At 49.9% G+C, this 21,232-nt stretch overlaps 1 protein-coding gene across 1 annotated transcript in view; it reads right to left on the minus strand.

The window, feature by feature from the left end:
• The window catches only part of GDI2 (GDP dissociation inhibitor 2), a 404,570-nt gene that overhangs the window by 253,768 nt on the left and 129,570 nt on the right, over positions 1–21,232 (minus strand). Inside the window, exon 3 of the mRNA XM_069629650.1 lies at positions 8,125–8,224. Coding sequence (XP_069485751.1) covers positions 8,125–8,224 — 100 coding nt within the window. The remainder of the gene's footprint in view (positions 1–8,124; positions 8,225–21,232) is intronic.

Below are 21,232 nucleotides of genomic sequence, written 5' to 3' on the forward strand. Positions count from 1 at the left end.
AGATCCAAAACATCGGGGTCTGTTGACACCCCTGGAGACTGCCAGGGCTGTGGTTCACATATGTCTGGGTCTCCTTCAAAGTCCCCTACAGGGTCTTGTAGACAAATTCTTCATCTTCCTGAAAATGTGGGTCCTCTTCAGTGAGGTCATATGTATCAATTTCCTCCTCAAGTGGGTCAAAGAGTCTTGGATATTTGGCCCTAGGGTCTTCATGGAGTACCTCTTGGCCTTTTGGGTGCAACGTAGTCAGAGGTGGACACAAACCTATCTAGTCTGTCCATGCACAATTCAAATCTTTCGCTAGTCCACTGGGATAACCCTGAACGGTCTAGTGGCGGAAAGGTCTGCTCCTCCGCCTCCAGGCGTCAAGATCTCTACCATAGCGTGGAGGATATACTCCCGTCGCCCTCTGAGAACCCTTCTCGTGGGCCCGACACTGGGGATGTATCTCTAGGTCTTCCCTTCGGCGAGGGGGGAGGTTCCAGCGTACCCTCTGTAGATTTTGGCGTCTCTGACCTTGTGAGCCGGTCTTGGTGACTCTTTCGCGTCCGTTTGAGCGTCAGAGGAGACTTTTCTAGCTAAGCTCTCCACGACTAGTTTGTCTGTCGAGGACTGGTTGTGAATGGTTTTCGGCGGTGCCGGAACCTTATTGTCTGCGGGCGCTCTCTCACGAGGCGTTTCGTCGGACGTTTTGGTGGTAGCGCCCTTAGTTGCAGATGGTCCAGTCGCTAGGCGCGCATGCGGCTGCAGGGAGGGCTGGCGACCCTTACGGTCGGCGGAGGCTGCCAGCAGATTCAGCGTCTCTGTTGGCGCTGGGGCCTTCTTCGACTCACTTGAGGAATGACCGTGGGTTGTGTGTTTAGATTTGACTTTTTCATGTACATCGGCGTCGCCGGGGTGTACATCCCCATAAGTAGGGCGTGAGCTGAACTTTTCGGGGCCGGGGACAGACGCGGAAGAGCGGGAGCGCTCCTTAGAGAGGTCGACAACCTCTGATACGGAGGTAGCGTTATCACTATCCCCCTCGTCACATTCGGCGGCCGCCGCCGCGGGTGAGGAATCAGCCTTCGACATGGCGTAGGCTGCCCACCGCTTGACCCTGCGGTCCTTCAAAGTTTTTTGACAAAGGAGTTTGCAGCACGCACAGCCGACCTCGTTGTGGTCGAGGGGTAAGCAGCGGTTACACCGCTTATGCTTAGCCTTCCACGTGAATTTGCCGTTACGAGGGAAAAATCTAAAAGGAGTCCTCTCCATAGCTGAGGATGTAATAAGTGATAACGACCCCAAAGGAAAGGGGGGAGAAAAGGAAAGGCATTCTAGAAGAAAACAGAAATGTCCACAACAACCCCCACTCTCCCTACTGTGTAGGCTGGCGAGGCCGGGCCACAGCGCCGATAGGATCGCTTCCGTCGAAACCACTGCCGTCGAAGATCTTGACTCGGCGGGGAAGTTGTTTAGCTGTCGACAGAGGGCTGGAGGTGGTTGGATTAACGATAACTGACAAATCGACCAAGGGTCGAATAAATGGTAATGGCAATGTCTCTTACGTGCTCCTCATAACCAGTATTCTGGGCGGAAGGAAGAAACCATTGAGGGACCTCAACACATGAGGGATTGTGGGTACACTACACGTCACTATAGGGATAGTATTAGACACGCCTATGTCGACGTCCCCTTTTCGACTTCCGAAAAACAAGATGCAATACTCCGCAGTGACCACTGGATGTCGGACTATGCATAGCATTTGATTATAAGCAGATTAACAAACATCAGAAAGTATGTTACTTATTCAGTTTCAGGAATAATATAGTTCTAGAAAAAATGTTACCAGTAAGTACCTTGCAAAATATATAACTTATTCTTCTTTCAGGAATGATAGTTACACCCATATTACGTTTTAGAATAGTGGAACACAATTCAAAATTAAGCAATAACTTATTCATTACTTTTCATAACGGCAGTATGCGCTACAAAATTAAGTAAGAACTCAGCATTACACATTTAGAATTGTAGTATGCTATTCAAGGCGAGTAAAACCCTATTGGTAATAAACTCTTACACTTATTCTATTTCAGGAATAATAAGTTACTCATCGTAGTGACTAACGTAGTCCCCTTTCCTCCATACTGCATGGGCGTCCCTTCCAAGGGATGGGAGACGGAACCTTTTTCGCCAGAAAAAAATCTTCCCCTTTAAATTTAGAGGCGCACAGCCCTGGGAGCATGCACAGCCCTGGGAGCATGCGCAGCCCTGGGAGCATGCGCTGCCCTGGGAGCATGCGCTGCCCTGGGAGCATGCGCTGCCCTGAATCCGCCCTCTTGCACCACACCTCAGTCCCCATAGACACGTCGACAATAGATGAATATTGCCTAATAACAGTTTTATTAGGGGGTGGGAGGATGGTGGGAAGTATGGAGGAAAGGGGACAAACTGTACATTAGTCACTACTGTGAGCAAATATTAATTACTCTTACGTCCCGTCCCCTTTCCTCCATACTGCATGGGCAATTACAACTGAACGGAGCCCCAGGGTGGAGAGGAGACCCTCCTTAAGCAAAAAGGTTTCTAAACCACCTGTCCGAAAGCCACATCTGATCTAGAGCCGGCATCCAAACAGTAATGCTTGCAGAAATCCGAAGGTGTGGCCCAGGTGGCCGCCCTGCTTATGACCCGCCAGGGGACAGGCCGCTGGAAGGCAATGGCAGTTGCCTTGGCTCTGACCGCATGCGCATGCATTTTGGCCAGAGGTGGCGTATGCTGTCCCTCGTAGGCTTCATTGATGGCCAAGACAATCCACCGAGCTATGGAGCCCTTGGATGCCTTGTACCCTGGTCTTGAACCTCCAAAGATGATAGACCTTCCGACTTGCAGAAGCTGTTAGTCCTGTCCAAGTAGAATTTCAATGCAAGCCTGACATCAAGGCCATGCAGGACCCTGTGCCTCGTCCTTAGGATCAGCGAAGAACATAGGCAGCACTATTTCCTCGTTTAGGTGGATCGCACAACGGCACCTTAGGCAGGAATGCTGGGTGTGTCCATAGGACCACCTTGTCCTTGTGAAACTTCGTGTATTGCTCCAAGGCAACCAGCGCCTGGATTTTGCTGATTCTGCGAGCCGGGGTGAGAGACTAAAAAGGCTGCCTTAATGGTGACCAGCCTGATGTTCGCGATGCCATAGGTTTGAATGGTTTGAGTGCCAGGGCGCTCAGGACAAAGTTGAGCTCCCACAAGTGGTGCAGCCTCTTGATGGGAGGGTAGAGCCTGGCGAGACCCATCAAATGTCTCTTGACAATTGGGTTAGAAGAAGAAAAACCTCTCCTCAGAGTTTCTGTATGACCCAATGGCTGCCAGGTAGGTGCAGCAAGTGTCCACCTGCACACCCAAATGGGCGAGATGCGCCGAAAAACAGAGCACGTCGTCCAAGGAAAATGCCAGAGGGTCGAAGCCCTTAGAGTCTGCCCAGTGACAAAACCTGGTCCATTTGCTCTTATACTAGGGCCCTGGTAGATTTGCTCCTGGCGCCCATATGATCTCTAGATTAGCCCGAGAGGTTGAGATGACCTAACGTGACCTGTTCAGGAACCACGCTGTGAGGGCTAGTTTCTCTGGTGCGGGGTGAATGACTGTGCCCCCCCCACCACCACCCGGTTGCACCAGAAGATGTGCTGGGCCCGGCGGAAGGCGAATGGGAGACCTTTACGAGAGGCTGAACAGCTCTGAGAACCATGGCCCGGCTGACCACTATAGAGGTATTAGGATGATGTTGAGGTGGAGAGACGCCTTGATCTTGCATATCACCCTGTGAATCAGCGGAGTGGGCGGAAAGGCGCAAGCTGTCATTCCGTCCCACCTGATCTGAAAGGCATCACCCAGGGAGCCTGGGTCCTGACCCTGCCAGGTGGCAAACAGTTGGCGCTTCCTGTTGCTCCAGGAGGCAATGAGTTCCACCTGAGGGTGAGCCCATTTGTGAAAGATCTCCTGAAGCACTTGGTCGTTCAGCTGCTACTCTTAGGTGTCCACTCCCAGTCTGCTGAGCCTGTCAGCCTCCAGGTTGTATTCGCCCGGTAGGTGAACCGCTGTGAGGTAGATGTTCTTCTCCAAGGCCCAATCCCACATGCTGACAGTCAGCCTGCAGCACAGTGGAGGGGACCTGGTACCTCCCTGCTTGTTGGCATAGAACATGCTTATCGAGTTCTCTGTCTGAATGAGGACGACCTTGCCCTCAAGAACCGGAAGGCCCCGAGCACCAGCCAGATGGCCTTCATTTGCAGCCAATTGATGTGGTACTCCTGCCGGGTCCAGGTGCCGTGGACTAAGTGGTTGTCCAGAGTGGCACCCCAACCCTCGAGAGAGGAGTCTGGTGATTGTGACCTGCGGTGCAGGTTGCCGGAAAGGCTTGCCGTCAGCAGGTTGCAGTCCCTGGACCACCATGTGAGGTCTAGTTGAAGCGACGGAGGAACCTGGATCATCTGACTGATGGCCCCGTTCCTGGTTCAAAGATGCTGCAAAGTGCAGCTGTATCCTCCTCATCCAGAGTCTTGTGTGGGGGACAGCCAAGAGGGCTGCTGCCATGAGACCCAGTAGGTGTTGGTACCACCAGACTGAGGTCACTTCCTGCTGAGGACGTGCGCAGTGGCCCTCTTGATGGCTGTGATCTTGTCCTCCAAGGGACAAACTCTCGGAGCATGTGTTCCAAATGAGGCCCAAGAAGGTCAGTCTCTGCGTGGGCTGCAGCTGCAACTTCTTGAGGTAGATTGAAAAACCCAGCTCTTGCAGTGTGTTCATAAGAGCATGGGATGTATGGTGCACTGCTTCCGGAGATGTAGCTCTGACGAGCCAGTCCTCTAGGTACGGATATATGTGGTGGCCCTGTGACTTGAGGAGGGCCGCCACAGTGTTCCTCAGCTGGGTAAAGACCCTGGGAGCAGAGTTGAGGGCGAAAGGAAGCACCTTGTATTGGAAATGGTAGCCCATGATCCTGAATCTTAGAAAGGAATGATGAGGCTGCCAGATCGGGACGTGTAGGTACGTGTCCTTCAGATCCAGGGAGCACATCCAGTCTCCCTTGAACAATGTCTCCGCTATCAAAACTGGCATACCCATCTTGAATTTTTGTAGCGGTAGAGTGGAAAGATCCAGCACAACTTTCAGGCCCACCTGGTGGTTCTTCTGAATGGTGAAAATCCTGGAGTACAAGCCCAGGCTTCGCTGGGAGGCTGGAGTTCCTCCACTGCCTGGCTCTCGACGAGCGACCGGATCTCCGCCAAAACAGTTGCTGTCCCAACCTGTGGGAGTGGAGGGGAGAAGGGAGGAGAGGCAGGGATAGGGAGGCGGTACTCCGTGGAGACTACAGCGAGGATCCAGGGGTACCCGAAATTCTGGCACCAAAAATGTGCATGAGAGCAAGCCAGATCCAGGTGAAGTTGCCAATCCTGGCAGGAGTGCAGCTCGCTGCTGAGGGAGTCGGTGATGGCTTTCTTGACCCCCGCCATGTGAAAATGAATGAGAAAATGTTCGGGGCAACAGCCTAGTGACAAATGTCATGGGCCTCTCTGGATAGCACTCGGGATCTGGCACCCCTTGCTTCCTGATGTAGAACATTGTGGTGGTATTGTGTCTGTGAAGATCCTCACCACCTTGCCCTTGAGGGGCGGAAGTAATGACTTGAGGTCCCAGGACCCAGAACACCACCTGCATTTCCAGCAGGTTGATGTGGAGACCATTCTCCTCCGGTAGCCACAGGCCTAAGGCATGGAGATATCCGGTGTGGGCTCCCCAGCCCTCCAGGCAAGCGTCCGTCGTTACAGTCTCCTGGTAAGGAGGACTCTGGGAATCTGAGTCCCCAGCGACATTGGAGCGCACGCCCCACCACCTTATCACTCAACAGAACTCCTCGTCGAGGACAATCTTGTTTGCAAAGCTTCCGGACAACCGGATCCAACGAGCCTCCAGGAACTCCTGAAGGGGACGCATCTGCAACCTATAGAGTCTGATCAGGTAGATGCACAAAATCATGCCGAGCAGCGACTCGCTTGTCCTTACTGTGGCGATTTTACTTGCTAACAGCCGTCGCACCTTGCCCAGAATGGAGGCTATCCTGTCTTCTGAGGGAGCCGCCAGGCAGGAGACCATGTTGAGCCTGGACCCCAGGAACAGAGCGTCTTGCCATGGAATCAAGCAGGACTTCGGATAGTTCACGGAGAACCCCAGATCCGTCAGCAGACAGATGGTCCTCGCCGTATGATCAACAGCGATCTCCCTTGACTTGGCGCAGATGAGCCTGTCGTCGAGGTATGCGTACCCATGTATCCCTTGTAGGCGCAGATGGGCCATCACGGATGCCAGGCACTTTGCAAAAACTCTGGGTGCCGACTTCAGTCCGAAGGGAAGGGCCTTAAACTGGTAGTGCTTTCCCTGTACGACGAAGCGCAGGAACTTGCGATGCTTCTTGTGAATGGGGATGTGGAAGTACATGTCCCCTAGATCCAACGACGACAGGAAATCTCCCTACTCCAGTTGGCCGAGCATGTGCTGCAACGTGACCATCCTGTATTTTTGGGACTTGGAGTCCTCGTAAGTCGAGAATGGGTCTCCAGTCCCTGGTCTTGTTTTTTACTAAGAAGTATCTTGAGTAAACTCTGGAGCCCCGGAGTCGCTTTGGGACCAACTCTACTGCCCCCTTTTTTAACATGGCCCGAACCTCCAGCCGCAGCTGAGGGATGCGTTGTTCCTGCCGGGCTGGGCCACCAGTGGTATCCGTGGACACTTACGCTGAAACTCCAAAGTGTCTCTGTGGGAGAGGGATCCTGCACCAAAAATGTCTGAACCTTCAGTCACACACACACAAGGAAATCTGGAGGTCTAATGCCGAGCACCTACCTAGCAAAGCGGTTGGACCACTTTTCCATCTACAGAGGCAGGACTCATGCCTGCACTGTATCCAAAGCTCCACCATACCACCACTGCTCAAGGTAAGCCATATGGTGCCCATGATTACCCTAACCGCAGCATGCAATGGATACCCATATCTTCGAAAATCCTGTGCCTTGCCTCTGCTCTGTTCTTTCATCCCCACCCCCTCCCTCCAGCCATCCACACTTTGCACAATTCCAAGAGTTACTGAGCAGACACGTGGTGTCTATACAAATGCCCCGACCCACCAGGATGACTGTCATGGAGGGGCGCAGGACGTTGGGTAGCACCACTTGTTGGGTAAACCAGTGATGCTAACCAACGTCTTGCATCCCTCCATGACACAATACCACCACCTATCGCACTTGCATTGCGCCTTAAGGGATCACAGCATTCCCAGACTCAACCCCATCTCCACCCTCCCAGGTTATGCACCCAACATAAGCACTCTGGCCCGATCAGGAGTAAAACCACACTTTTGTTCCTTGCCCCCAAACACAGACAACTCTGTCACACAGATCATATTGTATGCGCCCTCGTTGCCTGTCCTCTCCTTTGTATTCCACGCCTAGGCTCCAGTGTGTGTCAGAAGGCAGGAAGCGAGGGACAAGTCTAAAACTATGCAGTCCTTTGCTAACCCACACATCCAGTAAAATGTACTGGGGTCTCACGGGTGAGGGAGATTTAGCCCAAAAATAAATATCTAACCTAAACAGTGGGCTACTATGAAATTTCCGATGGCAGAAGCAAATTTTCCCAGGACTACTATTAACAGTATAACAAATCAACATCGGAAGGATTAGATTTCAGTTAAAGCAGGGCTACTGAAATAGTTTTGCATGTGCTTCTTCAGTTTTATGGAGCTCAACATACCCTGTTAATTCAGCAATACTAAGGAAATGCACTCCCCCCCCCCCCCCTCCACCGCCCCCATCTACAGTACAACCCTCAATCTAGTCATCCTTAAAAGCATCAAAAGATATGATACTTGTTTTTTCCAAGTTTTAAGAAGCTCAGGGAATAACCTTGCTTTGGTCCAGACAATTTGATAGCTTGACACATATTACTGCCATGGTGGCTCAACTGGCTGTTGATAGCCACATTCACACAGCTTCCTTCACCTAGCAGATCCAACAGCCGCCTGGACGTCAATTTTCAACTGCTACATCAACTCCACTATATTTTCTAAACCTTTGAAAAATATGAGACTTACCAGTGGCCATAAGGAATTTGGGAATAAGGTCGACATTCCAGTCCCTCCCTCTTCCCATGCACTCTGGTGGGCTCCCAGGGATGTTGAATCTTTTGAATACCTAAAAAGTGGAGCAAAATGTTAAAGCGCTTCAAAAAAGAAATTTCTGAACACCAAAATAGTTAATGTCTCATGATTAAACTAAACATTTACAAGTGCATGTTAACCGTTGGAATTTCAGACGCGACACTGCCAGAGGTTTTGTAAATCAGTTGCAAAAATGGGTCCTCTCATTGCGCAAATATAAACCCAAGTGATGTAGGACAATCATGTATACCAGATGGGAAATCAGTAGCTAGAATGTTGAACTAAAATAGTTTTAAGATGGAGATTCTTACAATGGGCCTCAGAACCCAGGCTCATAGGCCCATCCTTAATGGAGTGGCTTGGAGGGATCTAGCCTTCCATCAGTTGGAAGACGGGGTGGGGAAACTGGGGGGTTAAATCACTAGAAAAATCAAAGTATCGCTTTATTTCTGCAGCACAATGTAAAAATGGGTTGCCAATATTTTCTAGTGTCACAATAATAACTAGGTGTGTCTTTTGTGTCTATTTATTCAAACTTTGAATTTTATGAATTCTACAGGATGTCTACCCTGTTGGTGGAATAAGTGTTGACAGCATTACAAAATCAACTATTTCTTCAGTGCAACTGTAACTAGAACAAAGAAGTTCAAGCCATGGCTATTACAAGCCAGTTTTCACGACAGCATGTGTGGGTGTTGGGGAGATTTGTCTTTTGCAAACCTTTCCCTCTCGGTCCAGTTTCCCAGAACTACTAGCTGGACTCTCCGGGACATTTTTCTGACTCCAGAGTTAAGTGAGACCTTTTTGTGTCACTCACCTCATACTTGTACTTTGGTTTTGGGTTCACTGGACCCCTCTTAAAAGAGTCCCAGTGAAGGGGAGATCTCTTCCCCTACTCTTTTTAACCGCTTGCTATCCTATGGCAGCATCACCACCGATGCAGCCAGGGACTTCTAGGGTCCCTATTGCAAAGTCTTTTTGTTTTCACTGGGGTGCCCCAGACTCCCCAGTGCAGTCACCTCCTTTTTATGACGTTTTAGTTATCCTTTGCAGCACAAGCCATCCTCAATTGAGTGATGTGGGGTCACTTTGTAGCCCTTTATCTTTGTTGGAAGTGACAAAATGATTACTTTCCAGGCATCCCCTGAACAGGCTGGTGGCAGTTGTTACTTTTTTCTATTTAATGAGTTGATCAAGGCTGCTGCAGCCATAATAATGCACTATAGGGGAAACATACACTCAAAATGGCTCCACTTGCTGTTTTAAGTCCTGTTCAAGGTGTCTTGTCCTTTGATAGCCGTCCGTCCTTCCTGTTAGAGAGAAGTATCAGTTTTATGCTTAATCCCCTCTCCTAGTGAGACTCCCCCACACCCCCCTCAGCACTTTATGCTGGACATAGGAACTTTTTTTTCTATCCTGAATGAGGGGGATCCTTTTTCCCCTTACTCCTTTTGCTCTGACTTTTGGGAACTCTGCTTTCCTCTATAGGTTTTAAAGGAATCTGTGTTTCACATTTGCATCACACAGCGCCCTATGTGCAGTGTTGGTGGGACCCCTTTGGGTTCTCCTTTGACTATCCTTAAAAACAACTTTTCTCTCTGTGCTCCTTTGACCTTTTGGTCACAGTGACAACCCTATAGTTATGGCTGGTGGCAGTGGATGTTTTCTACCAGCTTTTTTGCTATTTTCTACTGCAGACTGTATTCACAGGTTCCTTTCTTTTTTTTGCCATTTCTTGCGTGGTTGTCCTTTGTTGCCCCTTCTTCCGAGGAAGGTCTGAATTAGAGTTTTGCCTTTGGAGGGATCCCCTGGGTGTCCTCACCTTGGCTCCAGTGCGTCTGTGAAGGCAGGAAGCTGCAGAGGAGTTCAACACTCCCCTGTCCTTTGTCTGCCAGAGTACCTGAATGGAACCAGTTCCCACTGGGGGGCTGGCTGTCCCGATTCGACAGCCACCCGCCCCTTTCTGTAAAACTACTGGGAGAGTTTGCAAAGGAGTGAATGGGAAATCCGAATAAAAGGTTAGGTTCCTGAAAACAAGATCCGAAGCTTGCGCCGTTCGCACCCGCCTCCCCCCCACCTTGGTTACTTGGTCACTGGGTTTATTTGTAAAGCAACAGAACTTGGGGGGGAGTAAACACAATCTACTTGGGAACATCTTTATTTACAGCAATTCTTTCAAAACAATATTAATTGTTTCAGAACTTTCCATTGCAATGCAAAATATATTTGTCCATGGCTGAATAAGGGTCTATCGAGGTATATTGCAACACAGTGAAAACTCTGCCTTTGAGACTTAGTAGTTGTGGAAAATGGTGAAACTATAGGAAATAGTCTGTGTGCAGGCTCAATTGCTTCAAATTTAGTCTGTATTTTGCAGGGAATATTGTTTGCTGCAGCCAGTGTCACCTTGACTCTGTGTGTGTGGGATATTGTTCGCAACATTGTGGCCTTGGCTGCCGTTGATCCTGCCATGGCTGTTCTGCTTGTACATCCTCTTGTGTCTTGAGACTTCTCTGAGACGATCATGGCCTGCTGTATTTTCCTAAGGCCTGCTTTGGCTACTATTATGTGTTGTCCATAAGTTAGTGTGCGTCATGGCCGGTCAGGCCCCTTGAGTGCTCCTGTCCTTCCATAGGGTTAGTTGCATGTAAGCATCTGCAAGCATGTACACATGCTCTTCTGGCTTCTTGCGTTTCTACACGACTGTAGCAAGCCTAATGGTAAAATAATATATGTGCTGACAGTATCTATGTGTTACTGTCCTCTATGCATGTTTTCTTCGTCTGGATTGAGTGCGAGTTTCCTAAATGTGCTGGTTGCACATGTGCTTCCTGTCTAACGTAGCTGTGTCGTTTTGATGTCCTAACGACTTGAGGCATGGCTTCTTGGTGCTTTTAGTTGATTCTGTCCATGTAATCATCTCCCGCTCTGTCTTGTCTCTGCTCCTCCACTCTAGGTAGGGTTCGTATTAATGCAGGGTTATATGGTCTGCTGGCAGGGTACCTTTTGGAGTAGTTGTCCATGGTGGGGGCAGTGGGGAGTGGTGTAAGCTCATAGGATCGGCAGCCATGTTGTCGTTGGTGCTTCTTTCGGTTGGGGCGGGGGGGGGCATTTCAGGACGGAAGGCAGTTTCGGATGTGCCCTCTTCAGTACACATTTTATCCCCAGGGATATGCACATGTTGACCTCCTGAGATCCACATACTTAATCAGGGGTGTTCCACTGCCCCCCCACACACTTAGCTGCAATTGTTTCAGGCCAACAGTGGTAGATGGAACATTATTTCATAGCGATTCCATGTGGTTTCCACCCATAACCCTAGCAGTAGCAATTCTGGGTCTTCTAGAATTGCAGTTCACAAAAAAATAAGTTCAACCTGTCCACAAATCATATCCAAAAACGGCAGACCTGGGCACATTCCCACAGAATATGAAAAAAGTTCCCTCGGTTCCTCCACATGTTAAACAGTTAGCATGTTTAGTGCACCACCATTTGAATAACGAAGTGCAGGGGTAGTACACTGAAGTATTCTTAGTTGTATTAGCCGTAGCCTAGCTGAGATTCCAACTTCTCTAGGACATATCAATGCCTCCACCCATTCTTCAGGTTCAAGTGAGCCCACATCCACCTCCCATCTTGCTTTGAGGCTGGATATTCCCTGGTTCCAAAGGCCATTATAGCCGGATATAAAGTGCAAGTGTCTTTAGTAGCGATGCTTTCTGGGAGGACATTCGTCTCAAGGGAAATTATTTTGGGATTTCCTGAAAGTTCTGAATTTGTTGTCAAATGGTGTATGGTGTTCTGTGTCCACATGCATACCATTGAGTTTGTTAATGTTGGTGTTCATATGGTTGTGTTTGTAAGAAAGGGAGATGGTGTGATTTGGTATATCGTCTTGTCTTGCTGGTCATCCATGTATGCTAGTGGAAAGTTGATGCATGATAATAACTGACCGCTCAAGACAATGTTGTAGAGTGTTGTGTGTGTTGTAAATGTGTCATTTGTGGCCTTGAGGTAGAGTAAATGGGGATGGATTTTATGTATATACTTGAGTAACTGGAAACTGAACTGTACATTTGTAAAATAAAGCTACCTGGACTTTTCTACAAAGGGGTTCACTGCTGTTCTGCGTTTGGGGCCGCCCATACCTCTTCATTACGCAAGTCCAATAGACCTTGTGCCTAGATGTCCGAGAAGGGTGTTGAGGGGGTTTAATTTCCTTCTGCAGTGTCAGTTTCAGAACGGCAGACTAGTTGCCTGTGCAAGTCTCCCGCTGTGGGATCTGTGCCTTCCATTTTTTGGCTACCACCCACCGGATTATCTCTACAAACCTCCAGTACCATTTCCGTATGGGCTTGTGAGCAACCAGATGTCTTTTGCAAGCTAGATGAGAATGCATTACTTACCGTAAAAGCATTTCTGATGATTGTATCTGCTTAGATTCACATGCTGTGCATAGGTCCGACATCCAGTGGTCACTGCGGAGTATTGCATTTTGTTTTTCGTAGTCGAAAAGGGGACGTCGACAAGGCGTGTCTGAAACACTATCCCTATAGTGACGTGCGTTGTACCCACAATCCCTCACGCGTCGAGGTCCCTCTGTTTGTATTTTTCTGCCCTGAGGGAGCCTTCTAGACGTGAGTGAGTACAGAAAAGAGAGAGAGAGAGAGATATATAAAGGAAGTCTATGTTCCTTCCATCCGAGCGGGGAGGAAGGGCGGGCGCATGTGAATCTAAGCAGATACAATCATCAGAAATGCTTTTACGGTAAGTAATGCATTCTCTTCTGATGTTTGTTAATCTGCTTAGAATCAAATGCTGTGCATAGACTAGCGAGCAGTACCCGGAGTTGGCGGTGGGTTATGAGAAGGAACAGTAGAGAAAAGGTGTCGTAATACTGCCTGTCCCACCTGGGAGTCAGATCTAGAGTGTGTATCTAGACAGTAGTGTTTTGTAAAGGTGTGCACAGAACTCCAGGTAGCCGCTTTGCAGATGGACTCAAGGGGAACATTTGCAATGAATGCTATGGATGCCCCCGTGCCTCGAGTAGAGTGTGCTCTTGGCCTAAAGGGCAGTTCTCTCTTAGCAAGAGTATAGCAGAGAGTGATGCATTGAACAATCCATCTAGAAATAGTGGATTTTGAAACTGCATCTCCTTCTCTTCCTGCTGCCACCGAGACGAAGAACTGATTAGTCTTCCTCAGTGGTCTGGTTCTTTCCATGTAGAACATGACCGCTCTGCGTACATCTAGTGTGTGCAGAGTCCTTTCTCCCAAATTGGAAGGATTTTGAAAGAACGTTGGTAGTTCTATAGATTGGTTTACGTGGAATTTAGAAATAAATTTCGGAGCAAACCTAGGGTGAGTGCGTAGAACCACTTTATCTTTGTGAACTGTAACGAAGGGGTCTAGAATAGAAAGAGCCTGAAGTTCACTTACTCTCCTGATGGAGGTGATAGCTATTAAAAAGCAGTCTTAAGCGTGAGGTGTTTAAGAGATGCTTTGTGCATGGGTTCGAATGGAGAGCCCATGAGTCTGGTAAGTACCACATTAAGGTCCCATCCGGGAGCTGGGTCAGCTATCGGGGGGTGTATTCTCTTTACTCCCTCCATGAAGGCCTTTATAACAGGGATCCTCCACCACGACACTTTGAGTTGGGAAGTGGTGTATGCAGAAAGTGCAGCTAGGTGGACTTTAATGGAGTTAAACACTAGACCTGAATCCAAAAGGTGGGTCAGGTATAGGACCACATGTGTGGGAGAGCAGTCAATAGGGTTGATGCTTTTACTCCTGCACCAGATGACAAATCTTTTCCACTTGCTAGAATAGCAGTGGCGAGTGTTCGGCTTTCGGACTTCCCTGAGGATGTCCATGCATCTTTGCGGGAGTTGTAGATGTCCGAACTCTATGATCTCAGGAGCCAAGCTGCTAAGTTCATGTTCTGGGGGCATGGATGCAGAGTCCTGCCTTTGTCCTGAGACAGCATGTTGTACGGGCAGGGGAGTTTTACTGGGGGGGATAGAGACATCTCCATCAAGTGAGCGAACCATGGTTGTCGTGCCCACATTGGGGCCACTAGTATCATGGTCACTTGTTCCTGGTGCATCTTGTGCACCACTTTGTTGAGAAGGGGAGTCGGGGGAAAAGCGTAAACAAATTTCCCTGACCATTGCATCGACAGACCGTTCCCCTTGGATTGGTTCTGGGGGTACCTGGAGGTTTAACTTAGGCATTGTGAGTTTTCCAGGGTTGCGAACAGGTCTATATCTGGGAATCCCCATTGTGTGAAGACGTCGAGGACGATGTCTTCGTGCAGGCGCCATTCGTACTCTTTGGGCAGGGGGAAATCTCTGCTGAGACTGTCTGCTAGCAGATTGAGTTCCCCGGGTACATGTAGTGATAGTAGGAACATGTCCTGTTTGAGAGCCCACTTCCATATATTCTGGGCCAGCTTGGACAGGCCTGGAGAGTGGGTGCCCCCTTGCTTGTTGATGTAGTACATGGCTGTGGTGCTGTCTGTAAGGACCATTACTGTTTTGCCTTGTAGGTGTTCCTGGAAGGCTCTTCGCGCCTTGAACACAGCTAGTAGCTCCAGTAGATTTATGTGTTTGGATGCTACGTTCGGAGTCCACACTCCGTGAGCAGTCTGATGGGATAGGTGCGCCCCCCATCCTGTGAGGGATGCGTCTGTGGTTAGAGTGGCTTCCGCCGCGGGTGTGGCAAAGGGTTTCCCTTTTTCCATGTTTTCCTTTGTCCACCACCGTAGCGAGAGAACTAAGGCCTGCGAGACCACAACTAGATCCTCCCATAGTCCGCTGGCCTGACACCACTGGCTGTTGAGCCACTCTTGCATTGGGCGCATGCGCAGGCGCGCGTGAGGTACCAAATAAATACACGACGCCATCATTCCTAGCAAGCGCATAGCCTTGCGTACCGTCACCTCTCGACCGGTTACATATTGAGGGATTTGAAACAGCATGTTTTGGACCCTCTCTTTGGAGGGGAAGACGAGGCCGTCCTTTGTTTGAATTAGAGCCCCTAGGAATTGCTTGATTTGACTGGGGTCTAAATTGGACTTCTTTTCGTTGATGGAGAAGCCCAACTGGAACAAAAGGTCTACTGTCTTTTGGGTATTGGAGAAGCATGTTTCGTAAGAATCCCCTGTTATGAGCCAGTCGTCGAGGTAAGGATAGACTGGGATGGACAACCTGCGCAGGTGGGCCGCTGCCACTGCCAGCACCTTCGTGAATACCCTTGGTGCTGATGCTATGCCGAAGGGTAGCACTTTGAACTGGTAGTGTTTGCCCTCTATCATGAACCTGAGGTATTTTCTGTGCGCTGGCAACATTAAAATATGAAAGTATGCATCTTTCATGTCCAATGTTGTCATGTAATCTCCCTGAGAAAGCAGTGGGATTACTTCCTGTAAGGTTACCATACGAAACTTTTGGGGTTTGATAAACTTGTTCGCTGGGCGCAGATCTAATACAGGGCGCATGGTTAGATCCTTTTTGGGTACAAGGAAGTACACTGAATAAATACCTTCCGTTACCTGAGATAGAGGCACGACCTCTATGGCTCCTTTTTCCAGCAGTAGTTGTACTTCTTGGAGAAGGATGGCAAGATGTTCCGGTGTCATGCGACGTCCCCTCGGGGGTCTGTAGGATGGGGAACTGTTGAATTCGATACAGTATCCGTGGGCTACGGTGGACAGTACCCAACGGTCTGACGTTATCTCCTCCCATGCAGGAAGAAAGGATGTTATCCGGCCCCCGACCGGTGTTGCATGGGAGGGGACGCGAATCTTCGCGTCACTTGGAGTTGTTGGGGGCTTGGGAGCCTCTGGGGGTGGATCCCCGGCCCCTCCCTTTGCCCCGGCGTTGGCCTCTTTGGCTGTACTGCCCACTATTGGTTTGGTAATTGGTGGCAGGGTATTGCTGATGTTGATTTTGTTGTTGGTGTTGGCCACGAAAAAAGCGTTTGTTGCCATAGCCGCGCCTGGTAGTGGGCTTAGAGATTTGGTCAAGAGTCTTGATAGTGTCGAACTCTTTTTTAGCCATCGCTAGGGCTTCATCTACCGCTTTTCCGAAGAGGTTAGCGTCCTCGACAGGTTTATTTATCAAAGACGCCTGTGTCTCTGGTTTAAAGCCTGAGTTGCGCAGCCATACATGGCGCTTTAGGAGTATTCCTTGTACCAAGGAACGTCCTGCTGTTTCTGCCGCGTCCAGAGAGTTTTTAACAATGCTCTGGTTCACTTGGGTTCCTTCGCCAATAGTTGACAGTAGGCGCGTACGTAAAGGCTCCGGTGCTTCCTCGGCGTCTTTTCGCAGTTTGGCCCACTGCGCGTCTGCGTAGCTTGCAAGCAATGAATTGTTGTTGGAAATTCTTGCTGAGAAGGCAGCCGAGGAAGTAACTCTTTTTGCAAGGGCATATAGCCTCTTGCCCTCCTTGTCAGGGGGTGCCTCACTGGTGGAAAGTGGTACCCCTGCCCTCTTTCTAGTATTAGATACCACTAGGGAATCCGGAATGGAATGTCCCCTAATGTAGAGGGGGTCTGAGGGTGAAGGAGTGAAAAGTTTTTCAATCCGTGGATTGACCCCTCTGATCATTGCGGGAGTGGACAGCGAAGGTATGATCCTTCTCTTCACTGAAGCGAGGAGTGGAATGTCTGGCTGACCGGGGGTTTTTCTTTAATCACTCTTTCTACAAAGTCCAATTCTGGAGAGAGTTCCCCGGTGTCGAGTTCGAAATGCGCTGCTGCTCTGCGCAACAGTGCATTGAACGTGGGCTGATCGTCAATTGGAGACGTGTTCCTAACTGGAGAATTGTCCGGAGGAGTTAGGTTTAGGACATCAGTGTCGGAATACACTGATGGTGATTGCCAGGGGTGTGAAGGTCCCTCTTCTGGGTTAACCCCGAAGCCTTCTTCTATAATGTCTGTTCTGTCTTCCAGACATTCCTCCTGGTTCTGTTCTTCATTGTCCATGAAATCATCTTCCTCCTCGAAGTCTTGTTCCTCCCCAGTGAGGTCATATACATCTTGGAAGTCTGAGGCTGTGTCCTGCTGGGGATCGACTAGCCTCGGATTTTTGGCCCTGGGGTCCTCCTGAGGCCCTTCTCTGGTCCTCTTGTGAGTTTGAGAGGCCTGGGTGGTCATGAACCTTTCCATCCTCTCCATACAGAGGTGGAGTCTTTCCATTGTTTCATGGGGTACCCCAGAGCGGTCTGGCGGGGGAAACATAGGGTTATCTAACTCGAAATGGCTCGACCTCTCCCAAAGCGTTGAGGAAAGTGTCCCGTCGCCCTCCGAAAAACCTTCAGGTGAGTCGGGAGACTCCCTGACTGAAGGGGGTAGTCCCTGCTTCCCTTCGGGCTTTTTCGGCGTATCCTTTAACTGATGCGTAACGCTCGACGTAATCTTCGGCGTACGCTTTTGGGCGTCGGCTACAGCGATCCTTGCTAAGCTATCTGCGACTCGCTTGTCGGCGACTCGTTTGTCGGCGGAAGCTTGAGTTTTCGACGCTATGGGTATCGAACGCTCTACGGCGGTCTGCGCTTTCTGTTGGTGCGCACCGGCCGATGGTTTGGTGGCAGCGCCCTTGTTTGCCGAAAGCCCAGTCGCAGGTCGCGGCTGCGAGAGGGGCTTCGAACCCGAACGGTCCGAGGAGGCCGCCGGTGGAACCTGCGTCTCCTTGGGCGCCGAAGGTCTTTTCGACTTCGTCGAAGAAGAGCCGTGGGTTGTGTGTTTATGTGGATCTTTGTGTGCGTCTGTGTCGCCGGGGTGTTCATCCCCATAAGCAGGGCGTGAGCCGAGCCCGTCGGGGCCGGGGACAGACGACGAAGCGCGTAAGCGCTCCTTAGAGGGGGTTTCGACTTCCGTAGCGGAGGTCGTGTTATCGCGTTCCTCGTCACTGTCGGTGGTAGCAGCGGCGGGTGAACCTTCGGCCTTCGACATCGCGTAGGCCGCCCACCTTTTAACCCTTCGGTCTTTTAGAGTTTTAGGCTTAAGAAGCCGACAAGCCGCGCACCTTTCCTCCTTGTGATCGAGGGGCAAGCAGCGGTTACACCGTGAGTGCTTGTCCTTCCAAGTGAATTTGCCTTTACAAAGTGGGCAAAACCTAAACGGTGTCCTCTCCATAGCCGAGGCAATAAATCGCGATAAACACCCCAAGGGAAAGGAAGGGGAAAGGGAAAGGCATTCTCAGAAAAGACCCAGAGATGTCCCACGACCCCACTCTCCCTACTGTATATGGCCTGCGAGGCCAGGCCACATGTTCGGCAGCGCCGAAGGATTCCTTCCGCTCGACCCTCCGTCGAAGAATCTTTTCGGCGGAGAACAGCTTACAACTGCGTCGAGGGAGGGATTATTAATATTAGAGAAAAAACGACCAAAGGTCGAGGAGTTGCAATGTCTCTCGAGGAGCTCCGCGTGAAGGCGACCAGAAGCTGGGCGGAAAAAAACAATCTGAGGGACCTCGACGCGTGAGGGATTGTGGGTACAACGCACGTCACTATAGGGATAGTGTTTCAGACACGCCTTGTCGACGTCCCCTTTTCGACTACGAAAAACAAAATGCAATACTCCGCAGTGACCACTGGATGTCGGACCTATGCACAGCATGTGATTCTAAGCAGATTAACAAACATCAGAAACTTTAATACTTGCAATTTTGTGCAATGGACAAGACTTCATCCCAGTATGTTTCTATTGGGGGACAAACCCTGATGCATGTACAAAACCGCCAAATTCCCCCCCCCCCCCGAACCTCCACCCACCCTCCCATCTTCGACCAGCATCATGTATTTCTTATGTTAAGAAGCTATTACATTGCCGCAAATCACCAGTCAGGTTAATAGATTGATTTGTATTAGTGTGAATGCTTGTTGATCAGTTTAGGTGGCTACTATGCCAGTTATGACGGTACCATTGATAGTTAGAAACTAACTCAATTTGGCTTATAATATTGCTATTCAAACTTGTACTGCAGGAGATTATCGATAATTAATTGTTCTTGTACGGTGTAGGATTTGAACCCAGATGTCATCAAATAGATGACATGCATTACTTACCGTAATAGCATTTCTGATGATTGTATCTGCTTAGATTCACATGATGTACATATGGTCCGACATCCAGTGGTAACCGCGGAGTATTGCATCATTTTCGGGGACCAAAAGGGGATGTCGGCATAGGCGTGTCTGTAACACTATCCCCATTGTGACGTGTGATCGCCCTTTCCCGAGACATGTTGTACGGGCAGGGTAGCTTGACTGGTGGGGAGAGGGACATTTCCATCAGGTGAGCGAACCAGGATTGGCGGGGCCACCAGTATCATGGGAACTGGTTCCTGGTGCATCTTGTGCACTATCCTGTTGATAAGTGGAGTCGGGGTGGGGGAGGAGGGGGCTCGCGTAGACAGATTTCTCCGACCATGATATCCAAAGACCGTTCCCCCTTGGATCGGTTCTGGGGGTACCTGGAGGCTTAGTCTTGGCCTCCGGGCGTTCTCCCCAGTAGCGAAACGGGTTGATCTCTGGGAAACCCCATTTTTCGAAGACGTTGGACACAATGTCTTCGTGCAGACTCCATTCGTATTCTACTGGCAGAGGAAAATCTCTGCCGAGTACGTCTGAAAGAAAATGGAGTTCCCCTGGAACATGTTGGGACAACAAAAACATCTTGTGTTTGAGAGCCCATATCCAAACGTTTTGTGACAGCTTGGATAGCCCTGGAGAGTGAGTGTCCCCCCTGTTTGTTCAGGTAATAAATTGCTGTAGTGCTGTCGGTTAGGATCAGCACTGTCTTCCCTTGCAGTTGCACCTGAAAGGCTTTCAATGCTTTGAACACCGCTAATGGCTCCAGTAAGTTTATATTATTGGACGCTACTTGAGGGGACCACACTCCGTGCGCTGTCTGCTGAAGCAGGTGTGCCCTCTCAACCCGTGTGAGATGCGTCTGTCGTGGGAGTGGCTTCCACTGCAGGGGTGGTGAAGGTCTTCCCTTCAAGAGGTTTTCTCTTGACCACCACTGCAGAGAGAACGAGGGCTAGCGAGAGAACTAACAGATTCCCATTGTCTGCTGGCCTGACACCACTGGCTGTTGAGCCACTCTTGCATGGGGCGCACGTGCAGCCGCGCCTGAGGAACCAAGTATATACATGACGCCATCATCCCTAGCAAACGCATGGTCTTGCGTACCGTCACCTCTCGACTGGCTACATATTGAGGAATCAGAGAGCATGTTCTGAACCCTCTCGCTGGAGGGGAAGACCAGACCGTCTTCCGTCCGAATTAGCGCTCCCAGAAATTGTTTTACTTGGCTTGGGACTAAGCTGGATTTCTTTTCGTTGATTGAAAAACCCAGGCTGAACAGGAGATCTACTGTTTTTTGGGTGTTCGAAAAACAAACGTCGCACAGTCCCCCGTGATGAGCCAGTCGTCGAGGTAAGGGTAAACTGAGACTGATAGTCTGCGCTGGTGTGCAGCTGCCACTGCTAGGACTTTGGTAAACACCCTTGGCGCCGAAGCGATGCCGAAGGGGAGTACCTTGAATTGGTAATGTTTGTCCTGGATCATGAACCTTAGATATTTCCTGTGCGCTGGCAACATTGAAATATGAAAGTAAGAATCTTTCATGTCCAATGTTGCCATGAAGTCCCCTTGTTTCAGCAATGGGATCACCTCCTGCAGTGTTACCATGCGAAAGCTCTGGGGTTTTATAAACTTGTTCGCTTGGCGCAGATCCTTTTTGGGTACAAGGAAGTACACTGAATAAATACCCTTGTTTACCTGAAGAATAGGGACGGCTTCTATGGCGTCCTTTCCCAGCAGTGCTTCCACTGATCAGGATCTCCAAATGGTCTGGTGAAAGGTGCCGTGAGCGCGGCGGTCTGAACTGTGGAGGTCGGGCAAATTCCACACGATAACCGTGGGCAACCGTCTTTAAGACTCACTGCTCGGAAGTTATCCCCTCCCATGCCTTGAGGAAAGATGTTAATCGCCCCCCTGACCGGGGTGACATGGGAGGGGACCTGGACTTGGTG

Source organism: Ambystoma mexicanum, chromosome 12 (genome assembly GCF_040938575.1).
Source record: "Ambystoma mexicanum isolate Mex_15411 chromosome 12, UKY_AmexF1_1, whole genome shotgun sequence".
NCBI lineage: Eukaryota > Metazoa > Chordata > Amphibia > Caudata > Ambystomatidae > Ambystoma > Ambystoma mexicanum.